The sequence below is a fragment of the Anabrus simplex genome, chromosome 2, assembly GCF_040414725.1.
Source record: "Anabrus simplex isolate iqAnaSimp1 chromosome 2, ASM4041472v1, whole genome shotgun sequence".
Taxonomy (NCBI): Eukaryota; Metazoa; Arthropoda; class Insecta; order Orthoptera; family Tettigoniidae; genus Anabrus; species Anabrus simplex.
The window spans coordinates 1,198,061,945-1,198,086,998 of NC_090266.1; the positions used below are offsets into that span (position 1 = coordinate 1,198,061,945).

At 39.2% G+C, this 25,054-nt stretch overlaps 1 protein-coding gene across 2 annotated transcripts in view; it reads left to right on the forward strand.

The window, feature by feature from the left end:
• LOC136864792 (cyclin-dependent kinase 12) overlaps positions 1 to 25,054 on the forward strand; it is a 461,166-nt gene that overhangs the window by 25,525 nt on the left and 410,587 nt on the right. The window contains exons 2-3 of one of the 2 annotated variants that reach the window (XM_067142182.2): positions 4,802 to 4,871; positions 7,968 to 9,774. In XM_067142182.2, coding sequence (XP_066998283.2) covers positions 4,802 to 4,871; positions 7,968 to 9,774 — 1,877 coding nt within the window. The remainder of the gene's footprint in view (positions 1 to 4,801; positions 4,872 to 7,967; positions 9,775 to 25,054) is intronic. The other variant, XM_067142183.2, reaches the window with a different exon arrangement.

Sequence of the window (25,054 nt, forward strand, 5' to 3'; positions counted from 1 at the left end):
TCGTTTGAGAGACCTGTTATTGTGAAGCGCATGTTCTCACGAATCTTCGCTTCAGCTGAAGCCACCAAGTCGTCTGTAATCAAAGAAGGGCGACCGGAGCGGTCCTCATCATGGACGTTGTCACGGCCATCTTTGAATTGTCGTACCCACTTACGCACTTTGCTTTCACTCGTAACAGTATCACCGTACACTTCGCAAATCTGTCGATGAATTTCTGCAGCAGACAGGTTCCTTGCTGACAAAAACCGTATCACTGACCGAACCTCACACGTGGCGGGTGAGTTGATAGTCTTAAACATTTTGAAAGCACAGAACAGAACTGTACAGGTTAGCTACAGAGCTGAAACTGAGCACAGTTGTTCCCGAGGCATGCCGGTACACGATGCATGTGCTCGTTGCGATATGCGCGTGAACTACTAGTGTCTACAACAAAACGGACCTTACTTAAAAAACACGCTTTGTATAACTTATAGATATCTTAGAAAGTTTTTGACTTAACCAAACTTAAATTCCCGTAGTTTATGTGATTTGATGCCAACTCTTGAGTGTTTCCCATGACAAATACCCCGCTGTTTTTAAAACATGGCTGTTTGCTATGCTTCATCCGGAACCCCGTACACACAGTAGGGTTACGATCCTCTGCTACTTAGCTCAGAGCGCTGTAAGGGTGTTCCTTTCTGTCTTTGCATCTGCTGCAGGCACCTTTAACTCTTAATATCTTCCAACTTCAAGATTTTCCATTTAGCTACTAATGTGTTCAGATAGTTCTGTTGTTTTGCAAGCAGTTTTGTCGAGAAGGATTTTGATTGCTATTTAAGAAATTAGCTCGCTTAGCTGCTTATTATGACAGCTGTCAGAAGATAAGATGCACATTAGTTACGGGGATTATTTTTGGTTCAGGCAGAACAATTCATCATGTTTTCACACACTGGTAGATGCTTTGCAGCTTCACACACAAGTTGCAAAATTATAGTCATTATCCATACTAATTCTTCTGCTGGATGATGCAGTTTATCTGAAGCATTTCTTTAAGTAAATTTAATCTGGCTGGGAACCAATTTACCAAGCTCGATAGCCGCAGTCGCTTAAGTGCGGCCAGTATCCAGTATTCGGGAGATAGTGGGTTCGAACCTCACTGTCGGCAGCCCTGAAGATGGTTTTCCGTGGTTTCCCATTTTCACACCAGACAAATGCCGGGGCTGTACCTTAATTAAGGCCACGGCTGCTTCCTTCCCAGTCCTAGCCCTTCCCTGCCCTATTGTCGCTATGAGACCTATCTGTGTCGGTGCAACGTAAAGCCAATAGGAAAAAAAGGGGGGGGGAACCAATTTTATTTTTGCGGATCAGCTGGTAGCACATTTTACAGAGTTTCCTTTTACACTTGATGTAGGCCCTACTGTACTTAAAATGTCCAGTGGGCTTCATCAATACTTGTTCCATAGTAACAGTTCCAAGACCTGAAATTTAGATAAATGTTGAATACTTGCAAATTTCTGTAAATACAATAGAATATGAATAAAGAATGTTGGAAAATATTATGAATAATTCAACTTATGGGGAGGTTCATTAAGGTTGTTTAAGGTTGTCGCTGAGCTTAGAATAGAACTTTAAGTATAAGAATTTTAAGTATAGTAGGGCCTACATCAAGTGTAAAAGGAAACTCTGTAAAATGTGCTACCAGCTGATCCGCAAAAATAAAATTGGTTCCCCCCCTTTTTTTTTTTTTTTTCCAATGTGCATTCTTGCCTGATGTTATTGTTCCCATTTATCCTTTATTTCAGCGTGTGCGGGGTGGTAATGAAAAATAGCCTTTTTTCAGTATCCTGTTTGTGATGAATATTACTGCCCTACAATCTTGCATACCTCCTGAAATATGTCTTAATTTATTGAAGAAGTTCCCTGTTGAATCACTACTAAATGTTTTTGTTAGTACAAAATGAAATGAAATCTTATGGTTGAGGTAGTCAGTAGAATAGCTTCATACTTGTCTTTAACCCAGACACCTAGAAGCATTTTCTCGTGTTCATTAATTTCTGCCAGGTATGCCGGAAATGTGTTTTCTCGTTAAGGTAGTCTCCTGTTGCTTTTGTAAAAAAAAGTGAATTTTTCCTTCCTACTATCGTCTCATTATGTTTCTCAGTATCACAAAACCGCAAGCCTCTGTTTGTTTGATTACTGAGAGCATTAGGACATGAAGTTTCTTTGAGAAGAAATATGCCCCAAGAATTCGGTAGTTGGTTGATAAGCCATTCTTCAGGTTTGCAAGAATTGTCCTATTTTGCATCTTGAAGAATAGGCAAGAGCTATTGAATCTGCTGAATTGTCCTTGTGACCAAAAAATGTAGCCAACTTCTTGTCATACTCTAGATGTGATAAAAATCTTGTCAATAATTAGAGAACATGTTTTTTAACTTCATTCAGCATTTCCCTTTTTACTTGTAGCCTGGCTTTCACTAGGCCTTGTACCCCTGCTTCACATGATGTGTCCGTTGTATAGTGCACCAATATGCTCCTTGATGGTAATTTAAACAAACTATTTCTAGCAAAGTTGTACCCTTTAGGTGAAATTATTTCCCAGATTACATATTGTTTTATCTGAGTGATTCATTTTTTAAGTTTAGAATTTGATCTAAAATAAACATTTTATGTTGGAAAGGTAATGTTCAAGTAATCTTCATGTACACCGACTGCATGGTTCTAGGTTCGAGGAACTGGCATTAGACAAATTGGTGACGAGGGGCAGCAACAATGATTCCACAATAAAATGATGCAACTGGTATTTAGGAAGGGAGGCAGAGTTTGCGAGAATGGATCCAACAATATATCAAAAAGAGGAATTTACTGCAGTTAACTATTTCAGCTACCTTGGAATATGACTACAGGCCACCAGAACTTCCTTTCTTCCTTCACATTAGACAGAAAGCAATATCAGCTAGATGAGGATTTTAAGAGAACCATTGACCAGAACTTCTTTATTCACAAAAAGCTCTCTTCTTGTTCCATTGCAAAATAGTTCTCGTTGTTGTGTACGGAATTCACTTAATGTGGCACCACCTCAATTCTGCTGACCTAGAGCGGGTAAAAGTTTCCTGAAGAGAACGATATGCATAGTAAAGTCTGCACCAACAAGGCTAGTTTATAACCTGGTGAGAGAACTTTTCTTCATAGAGGATCTCTAAGTAAGACTACAGCTCCCCACTACCACTGCTTCGGAGAAGCATATAACTGACAGAGAGAAGGAAAGGCCAAGCATCTGGGAAGATTCCTACTGCACAGAGGCGATGATAAACAGAGAATGGACAAAGGGAAATTATGACCTTTGCAGTCTATGAATTCACTACAGGATTTTTGTGAGAAGTCATACCATTCACTGAATGACATGTGTACATTTGTGAACTGTATGGCCAAAAGTGCAGCAGATATCATTTGTTTTACTGTCTGAGAAGAACAAGGTCACTTATTGACTATAGCAAAGGTACTGGTACTGGAACTTAACTTGCATAAAGACTATAATCTGTGTTCTTGCACAGTTTTGCACATTTGTTAATTATTGGTGTTGGTTATATTTGTGCAACTGCCTACTGTGGGATACTAGGCCTAGAGCTTCATTTCTAATTTTTAAATTTTATTATCTACAAGCCACAATTTTATTGTTAGTGATGACAAATGCTTCTCAGCACTTAAATACTTACTGTGAACATTATGTTCTGTGTGAACATCAATGGACTTTCTATCATGATCAGTCAAATAGGTACACTGCACGTCATTTGGATTTTCATCTCTTTCCTTTTTTGCCATAGCAGTACCTTCATTCATGCTTTGAACCATATACTTGTCTAACTTCCTCTTTTTTCCTTCCACTGTTTACATTATGCTCAACAGTTGTTCTCTTATCTGGGGTTATTTTAGGTGGTCTATATGCAGAATAATCTTCAAACACAGTGAATTAAACACTCTTTCAGTTTCTGTGTTCAGGCTAAGGAAAAAAAAAAAAAAAAGATTGTAAAAAATGCCCCCATATATGAAAGAAGTTATTAACTCAGAATTGGGTACAAATGAATCTCTAGAAATAGTACTGAGACATTTCTGCCTGAGCTCTGAATGTTATGGAATTTTGTGAAATTGTTGTGTGGTTGATTGTACATGCAGGTCTCCTCCAATGGGGGTATGCTTGAAAAAAGCTGCACCAGCTTGGGACGAGGACACAAGTTTACCTATCAATAATAACGTTACATTGAATAAGTATTGTTGTTAGTTGAGGTGTGCTTTGTCTCTTCTGCTACCACTCATCTCCACTTGAGACATTTCTGCCACAGTTATACAAAAACTACTGCATCAGTGATGGGCACAATAGGCAGTAAGTAATAAGAAGGCTAAAAAAAAGTATCATGAGGATGACAGCACACAAGCCTTGTACAGTCACAGAAGTAAATTATATACGAAACTGTATGGGTAGGTGAAAGAGGAGATTAGATAGATTTATCGAATTAGTCCTATGGAAAAGTGGATCTGTCCTCATCACTTGACCATGTGAGGGTTGATTGTTTATCACAGGAGTAGGACCTACTGGTATCCTAAGTTCAGAAATGAGTAGAATTTTTGGCTAGGGAAAGGACACAATATTGTGGCCATAAATGATACCCATGTTGTAAGTGTGGGATTGAGTTTGAAGTTGAAGCTAAAATTAGACCAGTGCTTCACTGAATGCTACAAGTACTTGAGTGGGAATTCATGACCACTTCTGCTCTTCTATGACCCGTTACTTGGCTTGTTTCTAAGACTGGCTTCTCCCATATTGCAGAGTTCACCTGGTTCCTTAATTCATCTGGACCCTGTCTTCCTTCGTCTGGAGGACTTGAATCTTTGCATAGGTAATAATAATAATAATAATAATAATAATAATAATAATAATAATAATAATAATAATAATAATAGTAATAATCATCATCATTGTATTACAATGTCCCACCAACCACATTCATGGTTTTAATTGACACAGTTTTCTGGAATTTTGTCCCACAGGGGTGTATTAAGTATTCCATTAAGCCAAGCTCCAAAAAGATCCACACGGGTCGACGCCCCGAATAAATAGCATTTTTGAAAGAAAAAAAGGGCCAAGCTCCAAACTGTAAGCAGTGCTGATGTTTTTGAGCACCTTACACCATTGGCCGGATCTGGGATCAAACTTGCCTACTCAGGCTCAGTAAACTAGTATTTGCATAATGGTTGTATATTTTCCACGTTGTATGTGAACTTAATTTTTATTTTTTAAATGGGTTTACCATGCTGATCCTGATATCATCCTGATGTTTTCATTTTGTGGCTAGCTTAGTAATGTCTACAATGCTGAGTCCAAAAGGATGAATATTTGAATCAGAATTCTGTATGAGTAATTGAATATGAAATAATTGAGAAACTACACAAACATTCTACTTCTTCCTTGATTACATTGTCATTCTTTCAAGCAATTAATTGGTGCCTAAATCAGCTTTTAAACCAGTGGAATGTGGATTACGACTATTGCAATATGTTTTACAAATTGTCTAGCATTGTCTTTGTGGTGGAGCTGCTCATGAAATGTTTTAATGAGTTTGTCATAATAGCTTTCCGGAGAGCTGACATTGCTGCTGATATTTATGTGCTTTATGGTAAAGGTGAATGATTTAATTACCTAGATTTGATTAATGAGATGGATTTTACAGTATATCATAAATACCTTTAATTGTCTATTAACTAACAAAGTTTGGGTTACAGTACATGATAAGCATTTATTATTCACACATTTGAGCAAAATGAAATTAAACCTACCTTCTGTATATTTATAGCCCTGACTACTAAATAGGATGAGAATAATGTTAAAAATGTGTCCAAATAACAAAAATTCTGTAAAACAACTTTTCCATTAATTGTGCAATGTTCTGTGTGTATTTTGCTTAATGTGATAAATTACTGCAAATAAAATATTGACATATTGGGCTCCTGTATTATTGCAGAGTGCATTTTCTAGGACTGAAGCAGTTGTAATAAAGCCATGAAACCAGTCATTCAGTAGTCTAGCCTCAAGTCGTATATAGCCGATAAGTTAGTGTCAACAAGCTTCTATGCTCTCTGCCAAGCACTGTAACTTGCTAACTTATTGTGCAGACCATGCAGTAGTATCATTGCTAACTTCATCTTCTCCTTAGTTGTGACATAGCATTACAGTATATACAAAAAGTTGCAGATTATTACACTGACTGACAGAGCAAATGCAACACCAAGAAGGAGTGGTCAGAACTTTATGCCAATTGCAGGGTAGACTGACGTCACTGAGGTATGCTCATGATGTGAAATGCGCCGCTGTGCTGTGCACGTAGCGAACGATAAATGGGACACGGTGTTGGCGAATGACCCACTTCGTACCGTGATTTCTCAGCCGACAGTCATTGTAGAACGTGTTGTCGTATGCCACAGGACACGTGTATAGCTAAGAATGCCAGGCCGCCGTCAACGGAGGCATTTCCAGCAGACAGACGACTTTACGAGGGGTATGGTGATCGGGCTGAGAAGGGCAGGTTGGTCGCTTCGTCAAATCGCAGCCGATACCCATAGGGATGTGTCCACGTGCAGCGCCTGTGGCGAAGATGGTTGGCGCAGGGACATGTGGCACGTGCGAGGGGTCCAGGCGCAGCCCGAGTGACGTCAGCACGCAAGGATCGGAGCATCCGCCGCCAAGCGGTGGCAGCCCCGCACGCCACGTCAACCGCCATTCTTCAGCATGTGCAAGACACCCTGGCTGTTCCAATATCGACCAGAACAATTTCCCGTCGATTGGTTGAAGGAGGCCTGCACTCCCAGCGTCCGCTCAGAAGACTACCATTGACTCCACAGCATAGACGTGCACGCCTGGCATGGTGCCGGGCTAGAGCGACTTGGACGAGGGAATGGCGGAACGTCGTGTTCTCCGATGAGTCACGCTTCTGTTCTGTCAGTGATAGTCACCGCAGACGAGTGTGGTGTCGGCGTGGAGAAAGGTCAAATCCGGCAGTAACTGTGGAGCGCCCTACCGCTAGACAACGCGGCATCATGGTTTGGGGCGCTATTGCGTATGATTCCATGTGACCTCTAGTGCGTATTCAAGGCACGTTAAATGCCCACCGCTACGTGCAGCATGTATTGCGGCCGGTGGCACTCCCGTACCTTCAGGGGCTGCCCAATGCTCTGTTTCAGCAGGATAATGCCCGCCCACACACTGCTCGCATCTCCCAACAGGCTCTACGAGGTGTACAGATGCTTCCGTGGCCAGCGTACTCTCCGGATCTCTCACCAATCGAACACGTGTGGGATTTCATTGGACGCCGTTTGCAAACTCTGCCCCAGCCTCGTACGGATGACCAACTGTGGCAAATGGTTGACAGAGAATGGAGAACCTTTCCTCAGGACACCATCCGCTCTCTTATTGACTCTGTACCTCGACGTGTTTCTGCGTGCATCGCCGCTCGCGGTGGTCCTACATCCTACTGAGTCGATGCCGTGCGCATTGTGTAACCTGCATATCGGTTTGAAATAAACATAAATTATTTCAATTATTCGTCCGTGCCGTCTCTGTTTTTTCCCCAACTTTCATCCCTTTCGAACCACTCCTTCTTGGTGTTGCATTTGCTCTGTCAGTCAGTGTACATAGATGCATGATTAATTTGTGGTCTCATTTAGGCCCTAATTCTGCAAAAGTAGCGTAGTATAAACTGCTCTGCGAATAAATATATCCTGAAGTTGTAAGTTGCATATTAATTGCTTCATGTGATGGATACTTTTGTGGAGAGCTATTAATGAATCACAAGTGTTTGTAGTTCTAATGCAAGTGATTCACTAGGATCTTTGTAATTCCTGCATCATCCATTGTGTGTTTTTCTGTATTTCATTGTATTGTAATATTTTTATTCCTTTCCTTTTTGTATTATTACTTACAAGATGCTGATTTGTTTCAGGTGTCATGCCAAGTGGCCGCAATGGAACTTCGAAAAAAGTTTCGGTTGATGAAACACATCATTCAGGAAACAATCACATTAATAATCTGGGAAGTGACATAGATGAGAATAGTGAAGATGATCTTATATGGTGTAAGAAGCTGGGAGAAGATAATGAAGAATTTTCTGGGAATTTTATAAGGAGTCCTAGGAACATTTACTCACCAGTCCATAATTTTATAGGGCAAAGCAATGAGTTTGCTTCTTTCAGTACTGTACCTGGAAAGAAACCATTAGTTGAGTATTCTGATGTAAGCTCCCAAGATCTTTCTGGTCCTGAGGCTGGTGAAATCCAGACAGATGAAAGTGCACAAATCAGCCTGAGTGAAGGTGAAGTAAGTCCACTTACAAAACAGTCTCCTTTCACGAGAAAAAGGGGGAAATCGTATAAAAATCATTCCAATAGGAAGGGAAGTTCTACCTCATCATCAAGGACTGATATAAGTTCACACAACACTGAATCCTCACAAGATTCATCATCCTCTTCATCATCTCCTTCAAGTGCAGTGTTAAATCATAGTGCAGCCAAGGGTAGAATACGCCGGGAATCAGCATCTTCCTCAGACTCTCAAGATAGCAATATGAGGCCTCCTATTCGTTCTCCTTCTATTGAAAAACACATTAACCGCTCACCTCCTTTGGAGAAACTTCTTGAGTCTTCATCTCTGAAGAACCTTTTTAGTCAGTCTCCCTCCAGAGATGAGTATCAAATTTCTTCACCGTCTACAGAACGTCGTGCTCATGCATCATCCCCTTTAGATGTTGATCGAGGTAAAAGAAATATGTCTCCTTCCACTGCCTTAGAAGTTTATAAAAGACTGAAGAATGAACTGCATAGTGGCCGACAATCTAGTGCTAGTACAAGTAGACGCAAGGAAAAGAAACGGAAAAAGGATCGAAAATCAAGAAAGAGTAATCGGAGACGAAGTAAGAGTCCTGGTGGTAAGAAAAAGAAAAAGAAATATTCCAATACGATGAGTGTTAGTCCTGATACATTAAAAAGGTACTCATCACCACATCATTCAAAACCAGAACAAGAGTGTGGAAGTGATGGAAATTCAAAAAAATCATTACACTTACGGGTTCAGCCAGCATCAACTGATGTACCTGTTCCAGCATCTCCTGTACTTTCTGGGCATGATGGTAATACTACATATTCTCATCTTATTGGCACTCCTATAAGTCCTCCTGATAATAGTGATATGGACATTGAACCATTAGGTGATGAAGTAGGTGCCTCTCCACGTTTGAGTACACCACCATGTTCATCTGAAAGAGCTCATCAAGGGACTTCTGCCTGTTCTCCTCACACTCCACCTCTTCCGCCAAAAGCCTACGAGAGATTGGAGACAACTTGGCAGCCCAGGGGTTCAGATGTATGTAAAAACCGCAGCAATTCTCCAAAGTTGATTCAAAGGAGGACCCTCAGTCCATCTGTTCAGTTTTCTTCAAAGTCGAAAGACAGAAATAGGTCTGAGCCCGTCGAAGTAGTTATACTAGATGATTATACTGATAAAACAAAGACCGAAAGAGAAGCGAGGTCTCCAAGTCCACATTCACCACTACAGCATTACCAAACTACCCAGCATCACACATGGAGTCAACTGCACCCTTCTAGTCATCGTAACAATGCCAGACACAGCAGAAGTCCATCCCGTAAGAAGAGGAAATCTAGGAGTAATAGAGACCGTCGTTCAAGTAGAAGACGTGAGAGATCACGCAAAAGTAGAACCCGCAAGATGCGCTCCATTAGTAGATCTCCGCTGAGGTGAGTAGTAGCAATATATATATATATATTACTATGCCTTTCTTTTTTTGAGACAATTGAGGGAATGCTTCCTTGTTTTTCTCATTTTTTTCTTCATGATTTCATGTGAACTTTTGTCTTTATTTCTCTTGTTATTTGTTATTCTTGTGAAGGTGCAGTGTTATACTTAAGTAGAGTCAATAAGTTTGTGGATTGGGCACATAGTGTCGTCGTGGTGCTCGATACCAGACAGGTTGCATAGCAGGATGGTGGTGATGGTGATTATTGTTTTAAGAGGAAGTACAGCTTGGCAACCATCTTCTATATAACACTAATCAGACATAGAAAATTGAAGGAATCCTATACTTCGAAAAATTAAGATATCGGCCAAAGAAAGACGTGGGCCGTGATGGGCATGAAAATGAGAGACTCTACGCCTCCATACCATTGGGGTCAGAAAAGAACAAGAGTTGACCAAGGGGGGTCGGATGGGTTCAATGAAAGTGAGGAGCTTGGCGCAAGTGATTGGAAGCATTGCCAGGACTCTGCTATGGATTTCTGCAGTCCGATGGGACACTCCTACCACTGCCGCGATTTGGTGAGTACTCCTGACGGGGTCCTCTTGATATGCGGTCCTTTACACAAAGGTCACGTCTAGGCCCTCCTATTTCATGCCTGGGGATGACATTTCCAGTGTTGGCTATTCTCTGTATAGATAATACAAGACAACCTCTCACTACAAGAGATGAGAATGAAGTGAAGCTGTTGACCTAGAGAGGTTAGATTGTGTACTAGGATAGACAACAGTGGCAGTTCTTGCGATGCAGCTACTGAAGCTCCGATTGATCTGTTTATTAAGTATTTAAATATGTTCATTTTTTAATTTAAACTTCCAGTGTTGCGAGTACTGTAACCGCACATCTAAGGATCCGAATCAAGGGGTTTGACAAGTTGTCCAATCGTGCCACAGCTGGTGTCAGTTGGTTTGCAAAAGCTTCCACTCGTAGGCGTGGGGTTAGGCAGGGCTCCGGTTACAGTCCTATACCATAATTAATGGAGATAAGGTTTGGATTTATGCTAGATTGCATGTGGGAGGATGACGTATCTACAACAGCTCGGAAAAGTTTCATTTTTTAATTATCTAATAAAATGTTAAAATTAATTTTCCAAATTAATACAAACAATAGACAACATAAGTGGACACCATGGACAGGTTTCAGTAACAGCTAATATTAATTTATATTCCAATATTCTCGTTGATGGTTAACAATAATGTCCTGCTTTCAGCAGCTAACAATGACTTAAATACCAATGGTTGATCTAACTTGAAATATACACAAACACAGTGTAACTGATGTCCGGGTCAGATATGAAAGGTAAATAAACATTATTCCAAGAAAGAAACTCTGATCTGGTAATTTATCATAGTACTGAAAGCATCAACATCATCAAACCACATTCGTACCAATCACATTGTCCACATAAGCAGCATCTTTCCATTGTAAATATCACCATTTATATCTTGTTCCCACCGAACCTGATTCAACAAAAACACCCTGTCCGTGCATACAGCATTAATGAAAGGTAAATATCTCTTAAATATGCGACCTACAGGAATGTCAACTTGAGCAAGAACTACCACAATAAAGAAAATAATTACAACGTTGTAGGACCCTCGAACATAATTTATAACTGAACGACGACGACACACAAAACAGAATCTCTGATTGTAAAGGAATATCACCCTAAGACCAAAGTCAAATAAAATCCCAAGAAAGAAAAAAACTTGACATCCGCCAGCGTCCATCCTGAAAGAGGATTAACACATAGATCCCAAACCAATAATCATGGAAACACTCATACAGTTTAAATCTACATAATCATGTCTGCAGGCCCGCAGCTTTCTTCCACATGTCTGAGAAACATCGTGGCTGGCTGAAAATTTTCATGCACAAAACTACTTCTATTCTACAAGTCTGGAATATGCATTGTGGAACACATGCACCTGTACTATCTTATCCTAAGGCAGGGATGGCAGACCTAAGCCACGCGTCACTAGGTGACATGCAAACACGATTTCGGTTGCACGCCATATGAACATACTAACATTTTTATATACATCTTGTACTATAGACTATACATATCTCGTGCACTGTATAGTCATAGTGTCTCATATGAAAGAAATCAATGAAGTATATAGGAAAATATTTAAAATTTTATTTCCACCTATTCAATACAATACAAGATGTTGGCATTTATGTTAAAACATTTTTCAAATGTGAGACATGTTTCGCCTCTTACTGTGAGGCATCTTCAGTCACTAATCAAAACTTTATTACTTTTGTCAGACAACATTTCAAACATTCTACAGTTATTATAAACATGTTAATGAAACAACTAAAAATCTAATATAATGATGAACTCCTGTGTAGTTCACTTGATGAATAGGACGTCATTAGATGGTACAGTAGTACAGATGATGGCTTGAAGCCTTAGTCAATATTAGATTTTAAATACATAGTGGAAAGCATATAAAATCATTTTGTTGAAAATATACAATACATTTAAATGATATTAAAATAGTATGTTTTTAGGTGGTACACTTAAAAATGGGGAGGTATCATATGATTATAAGTGACAGTTGATGGCTTGTAACAGTAAATATGGTACTTTGATGAGCATGAGAAACGCAGGGCGTGTACCGTTCTGATTGAAGTGCATACAGAGGGAGAGGGTTTTTCTTTGAAATAAATTTCTAAGTTTTTTTCCTGAGTTTATTAATAAGTTCAAAATCATATCACCTCTGTACAGAAGAAGCAGTGAGAAGTGTTCTTTCCTCGTCCTAGGGTTGGCGATGTCTCAGAATTCCGGCTGCTCCGCTCCTCTCTGCACCAGTGAACCACCATTCCTCCCTCAATGGAAGTTCTTGAAGATCTCGAATTTCTAGAAGATCCATGCGGTGTAGAAGTAAGGGCGTTGAAACAGGCCATGTAAATGATAAACGTGAACGAACACCGTTAAGCCTTGGATGTGTTAATGCGAAAAGCGACTTCTGCACAGATGAGGAAAAGATATAGCAATGGTTTTAACAAGGTTCATAACACGTAAGAACTGTATAATTGAAGAATTATCACACGGTAGAATGTCACTGAAATCTATCCTGTGTTATGTCATTAATCGTTTGAAATAAATTCTATGTGGCAAAGTGTCACTAAGCTCGAATAAGAACATAAGTTTAACACTCGTAAAATGAATAGCCACTTGAAACTTATCGTTGAATGTCAATAAAGTCAACTAATAAATAGTCACCTAAAGTTTGTGATAGTTGGCATAATCGGAAGTTATGCCACGCGACATATTTCTTAACTTGTGAAAATTTAGATTTTATAATTCCACCTTTACAATACTGTAATTGTCTTTATTACAAAGACTACATTAAATTACACTCGTGAAACATGTTTCGTCCTCATATAGGACATCTTCAGTCACAAATACATAACATTAAATATAAGGCGAGGACACATTAAAATAAGTGAATGCAAAGTCTTTGTGTATCCTGTGACGCGGCGTGATAGCGTCTTGTCAATCTTCAGTGTTAAAATGGTGCAGTGTGAACATGATATGAAGCATGAAGTCCAATTAAAATCATATGTTAAAACTGTTGTTCAAAACAATGAATTGTCAATTATAAAACACCGTAAGTGGCTATTGACAATTCGTTGTTTTGAACAATAGTTTTAACATATGATTTTAATTGGACTTCATGCTTCATATCATGTTCACACTGCACCATTTTAACATTGAAGATTGACAAGACGCTATCACGCCGCATCACAGGATAAAAAGACACTGCATTCACTTATTTTAATGTGTCCTCGCCTTATTTTTAATGTTATGTATTTGTATTTGTGACTGAAGATGTCCTATAAGAGGACGAAACATGTTTCACGAGTGTAATTATAAAATCTAAATTTTCACAAGTTGATACTTTGACAATACGGGCTCTAATATGAAATTTATAACATGCAACATATTTCTTAGTCTGAGCACCGTTCAATGTAATCAATTGGATTAAAATGAAATTAATGTTGTTCACGCATGTTAGTGAAAAATAAAGTGAAATTGACCATTTATCAACAGTCCTTAGTTCGAATGTTCGTAGAATTGAAAATGCACAGTTCAAATACACAGTCTACAGCCCATCATCTGCAATATATTTACACAGTTTATAGAATTATCTACACATGAAATTGTAAGTTAGTGACGTAGTCACTAAGTTCAAGTTAACTCTGTACTCAATCACTTGTTAATGTTTGCCACTTGAGGAATTCTAAGTTAAAGCACAGTCATGTTAGTGAAATTTCTCGAAATATTCAATCACTCCATAAGGAGCAAAGACTGTTCCAAACCCTATCACTGTCCACAACATTGACTTTGAATAATGAACACTTGAAAAAATAATCGCAAGTCTTAGACATTCATTCAGAATAAACAATCACTTGATAATATTAAGAGTTTGATGAAACACAATTTATATCACTCTCCGTTGGAGCAGAATTCTATCACTCACGATTTAAAAGGAACTTGTATAAGTCCACACTTGACGCTACGGAGTTAAAGTCCAGGACTCAACGAAATATGACAATCACTACACGTCATATCGCAGTCTCCGCGAGCTGACCGCTCGCTGCTAGCAGCATGAATTCCACTGCGAAACACACTGGTCTGCTAAGCTAAGCAGCTCTCCATTTATACCCGATTCATGCCCAAAACATGCCTTCACATCTCGCTCCACAACTTCGTCGTCTCATGTCGGATTTTTATTAAACCTTGCAGGAATGCAGATAAAATATCGGGTTACACGATGATGTGGTTGATTTTGTCTAGTCATTATCGTGGGGAAAGTTATTATCCGAAGAACCTCGAACATTCCATACTAGTCTAGGCTCACTCTGAGTTACGGTGATGTAGGCTGTGACGTCACTCCGCTCTACGTCACACACAGCTGTTGCTTGCTGTTCCAGTCTGTCTTCCGCTGGTGGGCCGGCGCGTAACGCGAAGTTTTAAATTTAATTACGGGGACTTAGTTTCGTACCGGCTGTTCCCGGTACAGTCTCATATGATTTATAAGTGACAGTTGATTGCTTAAAGCCATAGTCAAAGTTTGAAGCATAAGTAAAATAACATAATAACACAAATAACATAATAAAATTACATTGTATATTCATTAATGTAATCTTTTTCATATTAATTTACTATATATTAACATGTTATTTTACTTATGCTTCAAACTCCGACTACGGCTTTAAGCCATCAACTGTCGCTTATAATCATATGATACCTCTGTTTTTAAGTGTACCACCTAAGAACATACTATTTTAATATCATTTAAATGTATTGTATATTTTCAACAAAATGATTTTATATGCTTTCCACTATGTATTTAAAATCTAATATTGACTAAGGCTTCAAGCCATCATCTGTACTACTGTACCATCTAATGATGTCCTATTCATCAAGTGAACTACACAGGAGTTCATCATTATATTAGATTTTTAGTTGTTTCATGAACATTTTTATAAAAACTGTAGAATGTTTGAAATGTTGTCTGACAAAAGTAATAAGGTTTTGATTAGTGACTGAAGATGCCTCACAGTAAGGAGGCGAAACATGTCTCACATTTGAAAAATATTTTAACATAAATGCCAACATCTTGTGTTGTATTGAATAGGTGGAAATAAAATTTTAAATATTTTCCTATATACTTTACGAAACTTTCAATACGGACAAAACATGATTTTCATCACTTGTAAGAAAGAAATCAATATCGAAAATCTAAATTCTGGTTCCATTCGGATGTGCAATATGGCAACAGTGCAACACTGATAAGTCCTGAAGTCAAGTGCGATAAGAGTGTCAGATGTGGGGCCGATGACCTAGCTGTCAGGCCCTTTTAAACAACAACCCTCATCATCAGTGTCAGATGCAGCCACCGAGCCCTTCGCTCACCCACGTCAATCACTTGTGTGTGGTAGCCAGTAACGCGTATGGTAATTATTCTTAGTGTGTGACTGTTTATTGAATAGGCCTATCGTTTTCTGATGATTTTGTATACGGGCCTCGCAGACATATCTTCAGTGCCGAAAGAAGAAACAGGTACTTTAAAGGTAGTGGCCGGAGTTTTCTAGAACAGTGGACAAGGGAATTCAGAGTGATAGAAAGGAACAATAAAGCTTTGTATTGCCTGTGTTCGGAAACTGTTGTATCCCACACATTTAACGTAAAGCGCCATTTCGAGACGAATCATTCAAATGATTTTTCCGTGCCAGATGAAGAAAATTCAAAAAACTAGTACCTTTGTATCATCTTTAATGCCAAGGAATAATAATCAGTGCAGCTAGTTTCCATCTGTCCCATCGCATAGTACAGCATGCGAAACCTCTTTCTGACATTGAGTTCTTGAAGGAAACTTTCACATTGACATCCGACACTTTATTTGAGAACTTTTGTAACAAACAGCAAATAATTAACAGAAATAAGTGCCAACCAGCAGAAAAACTGCCGAGGATAGAATAATAGGAATGAGTGAATGTGTTTTAGAACAATTAAAAGCTGATTTGGATAACTCCCAGATATATTCAGTACCTATGTCCTGATGAAAGCGCTAGCTGTTTTTGTCCGATTTCCTTGTGGAAATGTGATGAGGGAGGAATTAGTTAAATTTCTGAGCATACGAACTACATCAGGAAAAGACATAAAGAATAAAGTGAAGCAAGAACTTGTATTAAAATGGGGTTTGACTTATAGAAAATTGTGTCTGTGACAGCTAATGCTGCCCAAAGTTTGGCAAGTATTCACGATAGGTTTGTGAAATTTCTTAAAGAAAAAGTTAAACACCCTATTTTACTGTTCCATTGTTTCTTTCACCAGGAAGTCTTATGCACTAAAGAAGGTACAAAGTCATTTGAAAGTGTACTCTCGGTGGTAACTAAAATTTTGAACTTCATATCTGCAAGTGCTGTAAATAATCTCCGGTTCCCGAAGATGTTACACAAAGTGGAATCTCAATATGGCGGGCTTTTAATGTACAATAATGTTTGCTGGCTGAGTCGTGGGCAAGTACTTCAGAAGTTTATCCAGCTCTGGGATAAAATATGCTTCTTTCTGACAGAAAAGCTGGAAGAATTCCCAGAACTCACGGACCCTATTTTGTTATGAGTTTTAATGTTTCTCCGTGATTTTACAGCAGATAGATTGAGATCATAAAATCATTTCAGAGAAAACTTAAAATATTCATCAGGGATGTTGAAACAAAGATATTCACTTAAAGTACGACTTGAATTGATGTACAGAAGAACCTAGTTTATCTGGATTAAGTAGGACCAGAACTGGTCCAGATTATCGAAAATCTGAGTAATCCTGAAAAACTAAAAAACAAATACAGTACATGTTAAGTTGTACAGTTATACCTTTCTTCAATTGTACAAAAAGTATAAGAACACTTTTCTTACAATAACAACTCTGTTTTATGCACTAAAAAATGTGTGAGCCTTTTCTGTTTTACATTTGTATAGTGTTTGCGCGCAGCATGATCACGAAGACGGTTTACTAACATCAGTTCTGCCGGTGTGGTTTCAGTCAGGGATTCTACATAGGCTATCAGTTTGTCCAGCTGCATTGTTGCATCTCCATGAATCACTGTTTCTTCTGATGGAGCACCACTTTCATTATCAAATTCACCATCATTCTCATTATTACCTGGCGAGGAACAAGAAGCAATAATTTATTCATCTGTCAGTATGCCGTAGACTGAATTACTGTCATTTTTCAACCAGTCATTTAAGTCGTTCACATCTACATGCGAGCATCCGGAAATGCATGCAAATGTGTCAAGGAACTCAGAAGAGTCCACGGTTTCCCATTCTCAATTCCAGGCGAATGCCGGGACAGTACCTTTAATAGACCACGGCTGACATACTTCCAATTCCTGTCCTTAACTATCCTTGGCGGAAATGACATTCAAGAAGAATTGACCCCGTAAAAAAAATACTGTACAAGTAAAAATAAATGTTTATTATTTTCTATCAGGATAAACAGGAGATCCAGGCTAATGAGGGCCGGATAAACGAGGTTCTTGTGTAAAATTTTGGAGATCAATTAACTTTTGAAGACTAGGCCTATAAGAATTATGTGGACGTCTTACAAAATTCAAAACAAATTGTATCCAAGAGATTTTCCCAATTTCGAGATTTGGAGGGGAAAAAACCATTGCACTTTATTTCAAAACCTCATATCGCACAAATTAAGGTCAAATTTTTTGACGGATTAGATACTGACCATTTAGTAATGCAAGGGCTCTAAAGCAGCACATAGGTGAAAAAAATTTGTACAGCTTAGTTGAATCCAAAAAGAAGTCTTGGGAAGATTTTGGTAATAACCTGGAAAGGCTAGGTCAAGCAGCAGGGAAAACTTTCTGGACAGTAATTAAAGAATTTTAGGAAGGTAGGGAAAAAGGAAATGAACAGTGTTTTGGGTAATTCAGGTGAACTCATAATAGATCCCAGGGAATCACTGGAGAGGTGGAGGGAATATTTCGAAAATCTTCTCAACATAAGGGAAATCTCCTTGGACCGGGTGAGTTGGCCATGCGGTCAGGGGCACGCGGCTGTGAGCTCGCGTCCGGGAGATAGTGGGTTCGAATCCCACTGTCGGCAGCCCTGAAGATGGTTTTCCATGGTTTCCCATTTTTACACCAGGCAAATTCTGGGGCTGTACCTTAATTGAGGCCACGGCCGCTTCCTTCCAACTCCTAGGCCTTTCCTATCCCGTTGTCGCCATAAGACCTATCTGTGTCAGTGCGACGTAAAGCAAGTAGCAAAAAAAAAAGAATCATTCAGTTTTAACTATAGAACAAGACAACCAAGCTCATGGGGAGGAAGAAAATGATGTTGGTGAAATTACGCTTGAGGAATTGGAAAGGATGGTAAATAAACTCCATTGTCATAAAGCAGCAGAAATAGATGAAATTAGACCTGAAATGGTGAAGTATAGTGAGAAGGCAGGGACGAAATAGCTTCATAGAGTAGTAAGATTAGCATGGAATGTTGATAAGGCACCTTCAGATTGGACAAAAGCAGTAATTGCATCTATCTATAAGCAAGGAAACAGGAAGGATTGCAACAACTATCGAGGAACCTCATTGACTAGTATACCAGGCAAAGTATTCACTGTAATCTTGGAAGGGAGGGTGCGATGAGTGGTTGACTGGAAGTTGGATGAAGACCCGTGTGGTTTCAGACAACAGAGGGGCTGTCAGGATCAGATTTTCAGTATGCGCCAGGTAATTGAAAAATGTTACGAGAGGAATAGACAGTTTGTGTTTATGTTTCGTAGATCTAGAGAAAGATTATGACAGGGTGCCGAGGGAGACGATGTTTGCCATACTGGGGGACTCTCTCAATTAACTAGTTATTCTCCACAGCATGTTAAAATAATTGTGAGTGTCTGTCATTACTGAAGAAATTGTAATAGCATATATTAGACATCAGCATACAAATACATATTATCACCGCCTATAATTATTGCAAATCGCGCTAGCGCTCAACTAAAGGACTGGCTTCCCACAGTATATTTGTTCCATAAAACAATCTGGGACTTGTTGAAGAATATGTAAGCACACAAATATATTCCTGAGTGTAGGTGTATACTAACATTCATAAATTCCTTTCGAAGACTCAATACTGCACCCAGAGTCCATTATAGTATCTCTGCAGATGAAATACTGCTGTTAAATAGTCCCGTAATTGTCACGGAGGCTTGGAAGACTTAACCTTCCCCATGACATACACTCACATACTCACAGGAGTTACATACTACAAAGAACATTATGGTTTTACGAGGACATTGCCAGGCTGTAGGATATTTTTGGCTGACTTCCTGTAACCCGTTCTCATGTACGTATCAGAGTCGCAGCACTAAATAGTACAGTGACAAGGTCAAATCAAATAATCATATGCCGTAAAATATACATACAGTGGGCCATACGTTTGCTCAAGTTTCCATTAAAGCTACATAATTCTCATAAACATGAGAACTTATCTCACTACACAATGCATATGGAAAAGTATGAAAGGACAAGATCTTTTGTACTCATCTTTGCTGCAAAGAATGTTGATGGTATTGGCCGCTACATCCTGGTCCACTCCAGTCTTGACCTGTGTGTATCTGTAGTTGTTGTTTGGATTGTGCCACACCTCCGAGACCATTCTGGAGCCCATTTACCAAGAAATTATTCACCTATGCTGGGCTGTTTGGCTCAGACGGTTGAGGTGCTGGCCTTCTGACTCCAACTTAGCAGGTTCGATCCTGGCTCAGTCCGGTGGTATTTGAAGGTGCTCACATACGTCAGCCTTGTGTCGGTAGATTTATTGGAACGTAAAAGGGACCAAATTCTGGCACCTCAGCATCTCCGAAAACCGTAAAAGTAGTTAGTGGTACGTAAAGCCAATAACATTAAATGAATTCAGTTATGCACCTGGATAAATGGGATTGCATCACACCAAGCATGTTTGAAACCTGAAACTTGACACTATTTCAATATGTGGTTTACACAAAGATTATCCACAGACACTGTTTTAAATTAACACTCACCTCGTTTGAAAAATATTCCTATGCTACATACGCCGAGTTCTTAATAAGGCCACTTTAAGCCATACACACATTTTGCTTGCAGTTCTTTAACTGATCAGTTATTCCAGGATGATATGGTCTGCAAATTAAACATTTGCGATTTATGTCGTAAATCAATAATATGCATATAACAAGCTTGCTCTTCCTCCACTAATAAATAAAGACCAATTATGGGTTTCATCTTCTAAGCAGTAAAAATTTAATTCTCTTATCCCAGCAAGGGGTAGTTGTGTGCATACAGTGTCAGTAGAAGTACAGTCTCTGTTGTGAAGGGACGTTGAGTGTGCGCATCGGAACTTGAGAAGTCGCAGTTTGAGCAACGGGCAAACTTAAAGTTCTGCCAAAAATTAGGCAAATCCTCTAGTGAAACATTTCAGTTGATAAAGCAAGTGTATAGTGACAACTCATCGGGTTGCCGTGCTGTGTTTAAGTTGTACAAACATTTGGCACAAGGGAGAGACAGTTTGGAAGGATGGTGAGCGAACCGGTCAGCCACAAATGGTGCGAACTGAATGCAAAATCAAAGAAGTTGGTATGATGGTGCATGCCAGCCGTTCCCAAATGATAGATAATCTTGCAGCAACAGTAGGGATCAGCCTTGGTACGTGCCACAAAATTCTATCTGATGATCTGAACATGCCGCGTGTTACCCAGTACCGGGTGCCACGCGTCCTGACGCAAGACCAACTTGGCGCTCGCGTGACCATTTGCAGTGACTTGATCACTAGTGCTGATGATGAAGGGACATTTCTCAACCAGATCATCACAAGAGAAGAAACATGTTATTTTCTTTACGATCCGCAACTGAAGCGACAGTTGGCCACCTGAAAATCTTCATCACTACTACAGAAAATACCCCAACAATACAGGTCAAAGTGCCAGTTGATGCTTGAACTGTTTTTAACTCATTGTGTTCTGTTCACATGGAATTCATTCCACAAGGAGCAACTGTAGGAATGCTACAAGCAGATCCTTTGCTGTGTACGCAATTCAACTCGTAAGTGTCCTGAGCTTTGAGGTAGGAAGAACTGGTTGTTGCTACATGACAATGCGCCGGCACATTGTTCTGTGCTTGTTCAAGAGGAACTCGCACGGCAACAGGTCACCATTTTGCCACAACCTCCGTACTCGCCTGGTCTCTCACCATGCGATTTCTATCTTTTTCCCAGATTGAAACCAAAGCTGCAGCCAAAGAGATCATTACTGCCACAAGAGGTGTTGTGTGGGACTTTCCTTCCAATATCCTTCAGCGGTGTTTCCAACAGCTATACGAACATTGGCGGAGGTGAATAGCGGCCATTGGCGACTATTTTGAGGGAAGATGTGGTTCCGTGTCAGAGTACGCCGTGTTGTGCGGCAACATGTAAGACTCGCTGTTTCTGCTGGCAGCCTACACTGTAGACTCCAGTCCACAAATTTATTGACTCTGCTACGTAAACTGCAGTAGTGTGCCACAGTAAATTTTGCACCATATAGCCTGTTTGTTTTGTGATATGTGACTACATTAAACAAAAGCTCTCCTGTTCATTTTAAACTCTAGCATAATTATCATTATCACAACCTTCAGTTTTACTTAAAAATGTCATTGACTGCATTGAAAAATTGAAAAGGGTCAGTTAAGTAAACTACTGAAATAAGATGCCTCAGGTTTAGTAAGGATACCTTAAAAACCTTCAAAAGTATGTGGTTGCTTGTGACTTTTAAGGACACCTTAAAAACCTTCAAAAGTATGTGGTTGCTTGTGACTTGATATGAGATATTCATAGCTTACACCTTCTTCTTCTTCTTCTTCTTCTTCTTCTTCTTCTTCTTCTTCTTCTTCTTCTTCTTCTTCTTCTTCTTCTTCTTCTTCTTCTTCTTCTTCTTCTTCTTCTTCTTCTTCTTCTTCTTATTGTTCCTCAGTTACCCTTGACTAGGGAGCTCCTGAGTTGGGCAGTAGATCATTGACCTTCACTTCACCCTCTCCTTGTCCTAATCCACTTTGAGGCTTCATATAGGTCTAGGCTAATAAATTACAGTGTGCTGTTGGCTCCTTTAGAGTGTCAGGGTTTTTACTTCTACCCAACACTTGGCGTTTAGTCGCTGGCTTTGCGGTCTACTCCATCCTGTAGCAGGTAAAACTGGCCAGACAGGTACCTTCTTGCCCTCTGGGACAAAAATATTACATTAATTTCTCTATGTGTACATTATAAGTTTGGCAGAAATTTACAACTAATTTATCATATATGTAGTCAGAATATTTCTTTTGCCAAGGAAAAATATACAAAATATATGAAATAAGTTTTTGGTTAACTTTCTTTGTTCAGGAATTTTTGTGTAGATTATAGTAGGCAGTTAAAGATGTAGAAGCTATTTGAGGAAAATGTTAACACTCCCTCTATGACTTCAGCTAACATTTCATCATGGACTGTAGTACATTCTTGATTAATAATACCGAGCTCGATAGGTGCAGTCACTTAAGTGTGGCCAGTATCCAGTATTTGGAAGACAGTGGGTTCGAACCCCACTGTTGGCAGTCCTGAAGATGGTTTTCCTTGGTTTCCTATTTTCACACCAGGCAAATGCTGGGACTGTACCTCAATTAAGGCCACGGCCGCTTCCTTCCCACTCCTAGCCCTTTCCTATCCCATCCTTGCCATAAGACCTATCTGTGTTGGTGCGACGTAAAGCCAATTGTAAAATTGATTAATAAGTCATTGATGATGACGATGGTGACGGCATTTGTTTTATGTCCCACTGACTACTTTTATTGGTTTTCAGAGATGCCAGGTGTCAGAAATTGTTTCGCAGGAGTTCTCCTTTGTGCTAAGGCTACGCAAGACTGGCGTATTTGGGCACCCTCAAATACCACTAGAATGAGCCGGGATCGACCCTGCCACTTTAGGGTCAGAAGGCCAGTGCTCCTCAGTTTGAGCCACTTGGCCTGGCAGTTAAATAAGCTAATAGCTGAAATTATTAACTGATGGCATCTATTTGCTGTGCTACAACAACACAGCCTAATTTTTCAATAACCAGACTTTGGTCCGTTTTAACATATTTGCTCAACACATGTCAAGAAATCCAGCTAATCAGGGAATCTGTGGAAATATCCAACAGTCTCAATAATCTTAACATTGGTAGTGGCTATCAATTAAAGAAATTCCTTGTTGCCAACCATCAAAGATCTCAGTAGTTTTTTTCTCTTCCCTATCCTTCATTATCTCAATTTCTTTTTTCAAAATTCATACCCTTCTCAGAACTAGATGGTCGACTCATTGTGTATATGTAAACATTACAATGATATCTTAAGTAGTACCTGATGCTGTATGGCATGAACCCCAGAGTATTAGAGACTGTATGATCGTTTTCTCATTGTACAGGTGGTTTAATTGATTTTTGCCTTTGACCTCTTTAACTTTCTTGCTCTTCGTTCTGTTTTTTTCTGCACCCCTTCCCCGTTATATATATTGTTTTCCCTTCATTCCGGTCTTAAATTAATATCTTCCCTTTACTTCTTTACACCTGATTTTCATTGCCCTCGACATTATTTTAAAGAAATATTCTCTCCTTTTCCTATCAATCTGTTGACCTCTCTAATTTTGTATAAGTCTTGTTGATCTTATTTCCAGTTTGCATAACTAACTGCCAAGAATACATCAGACCTCCATGAAATATGGCTTATGCAGTAGTGCATGGTGAGCCATTTGGTGACAGTTTGTAATAGTGAAATAGAATTCAAAGCATTTCACATTTTTGGAACAGTCAGTCTCTTGTGAGGAAGCAAAGCAAAATCTTCATGGAATATTAAGGTTTCTTGCAAGTTCTCATTTCACACGGCACTATTAGGTTGCAAATCTCTGAACATGTCCACCCTAACAGCATGTCTTTTCTTCCTTCAAGAGTTTTCTTTGTACAACCCTCTGAATGTCCCTGTGTATCACTCTGCAACATAATTACTGTGTTGATTTTGTTATATTCTATGTAAAATGCATTTGAAGCCTATTCAATACAAATATACAGTCACTGTCTTTACGAGACAATCTTTCATGTCATTTTCCACCTTATCCTTGAAAGGAGGAAAAGATTTGCAAATCTTGCTCTCAATTCTGTTTTTTTCTGCACCCCTTCCCCTTTATATATATTGTTTTCTCTTCATTCCATTTATAACAAATTTCTTCCCCTTATTTCTTATCAGTCTGTTGACCTCTCATTTTTTTATCAGTCTTTTTGTTTTAAAATTATTGTAACTTGCTGGGAAGCTAAAAAGACCTTCATCGTGGAAATTTGACCTGAAGTATTACAACTTTTTATTATTATAAATTTGCAAGACTTTAGCAGTTCTGCTGGAGTAAAGTAATGACTACGCTATGACAGTTTTATAAAGTTATTTGTGTAGTACTTTGGAAGATGAATTATCACTTGTCTGTGGAGACGTGATTAGGCGAGCAAATGAAGCTAGTCAACAGCTTTGGTGATGTTTTATTATCTCTCAAAATAAACAGTGGAATTTCCACAAGTTAAGGAGCAGAAAACTATACTGCTGACTCGTCATTACCATTATAATCTCTTAAGCTCTGTTTGGTGTCCCGTAAAGCGTCGGGTTGCAAGAAAAGGAATAAAAGTTTGAAATGAA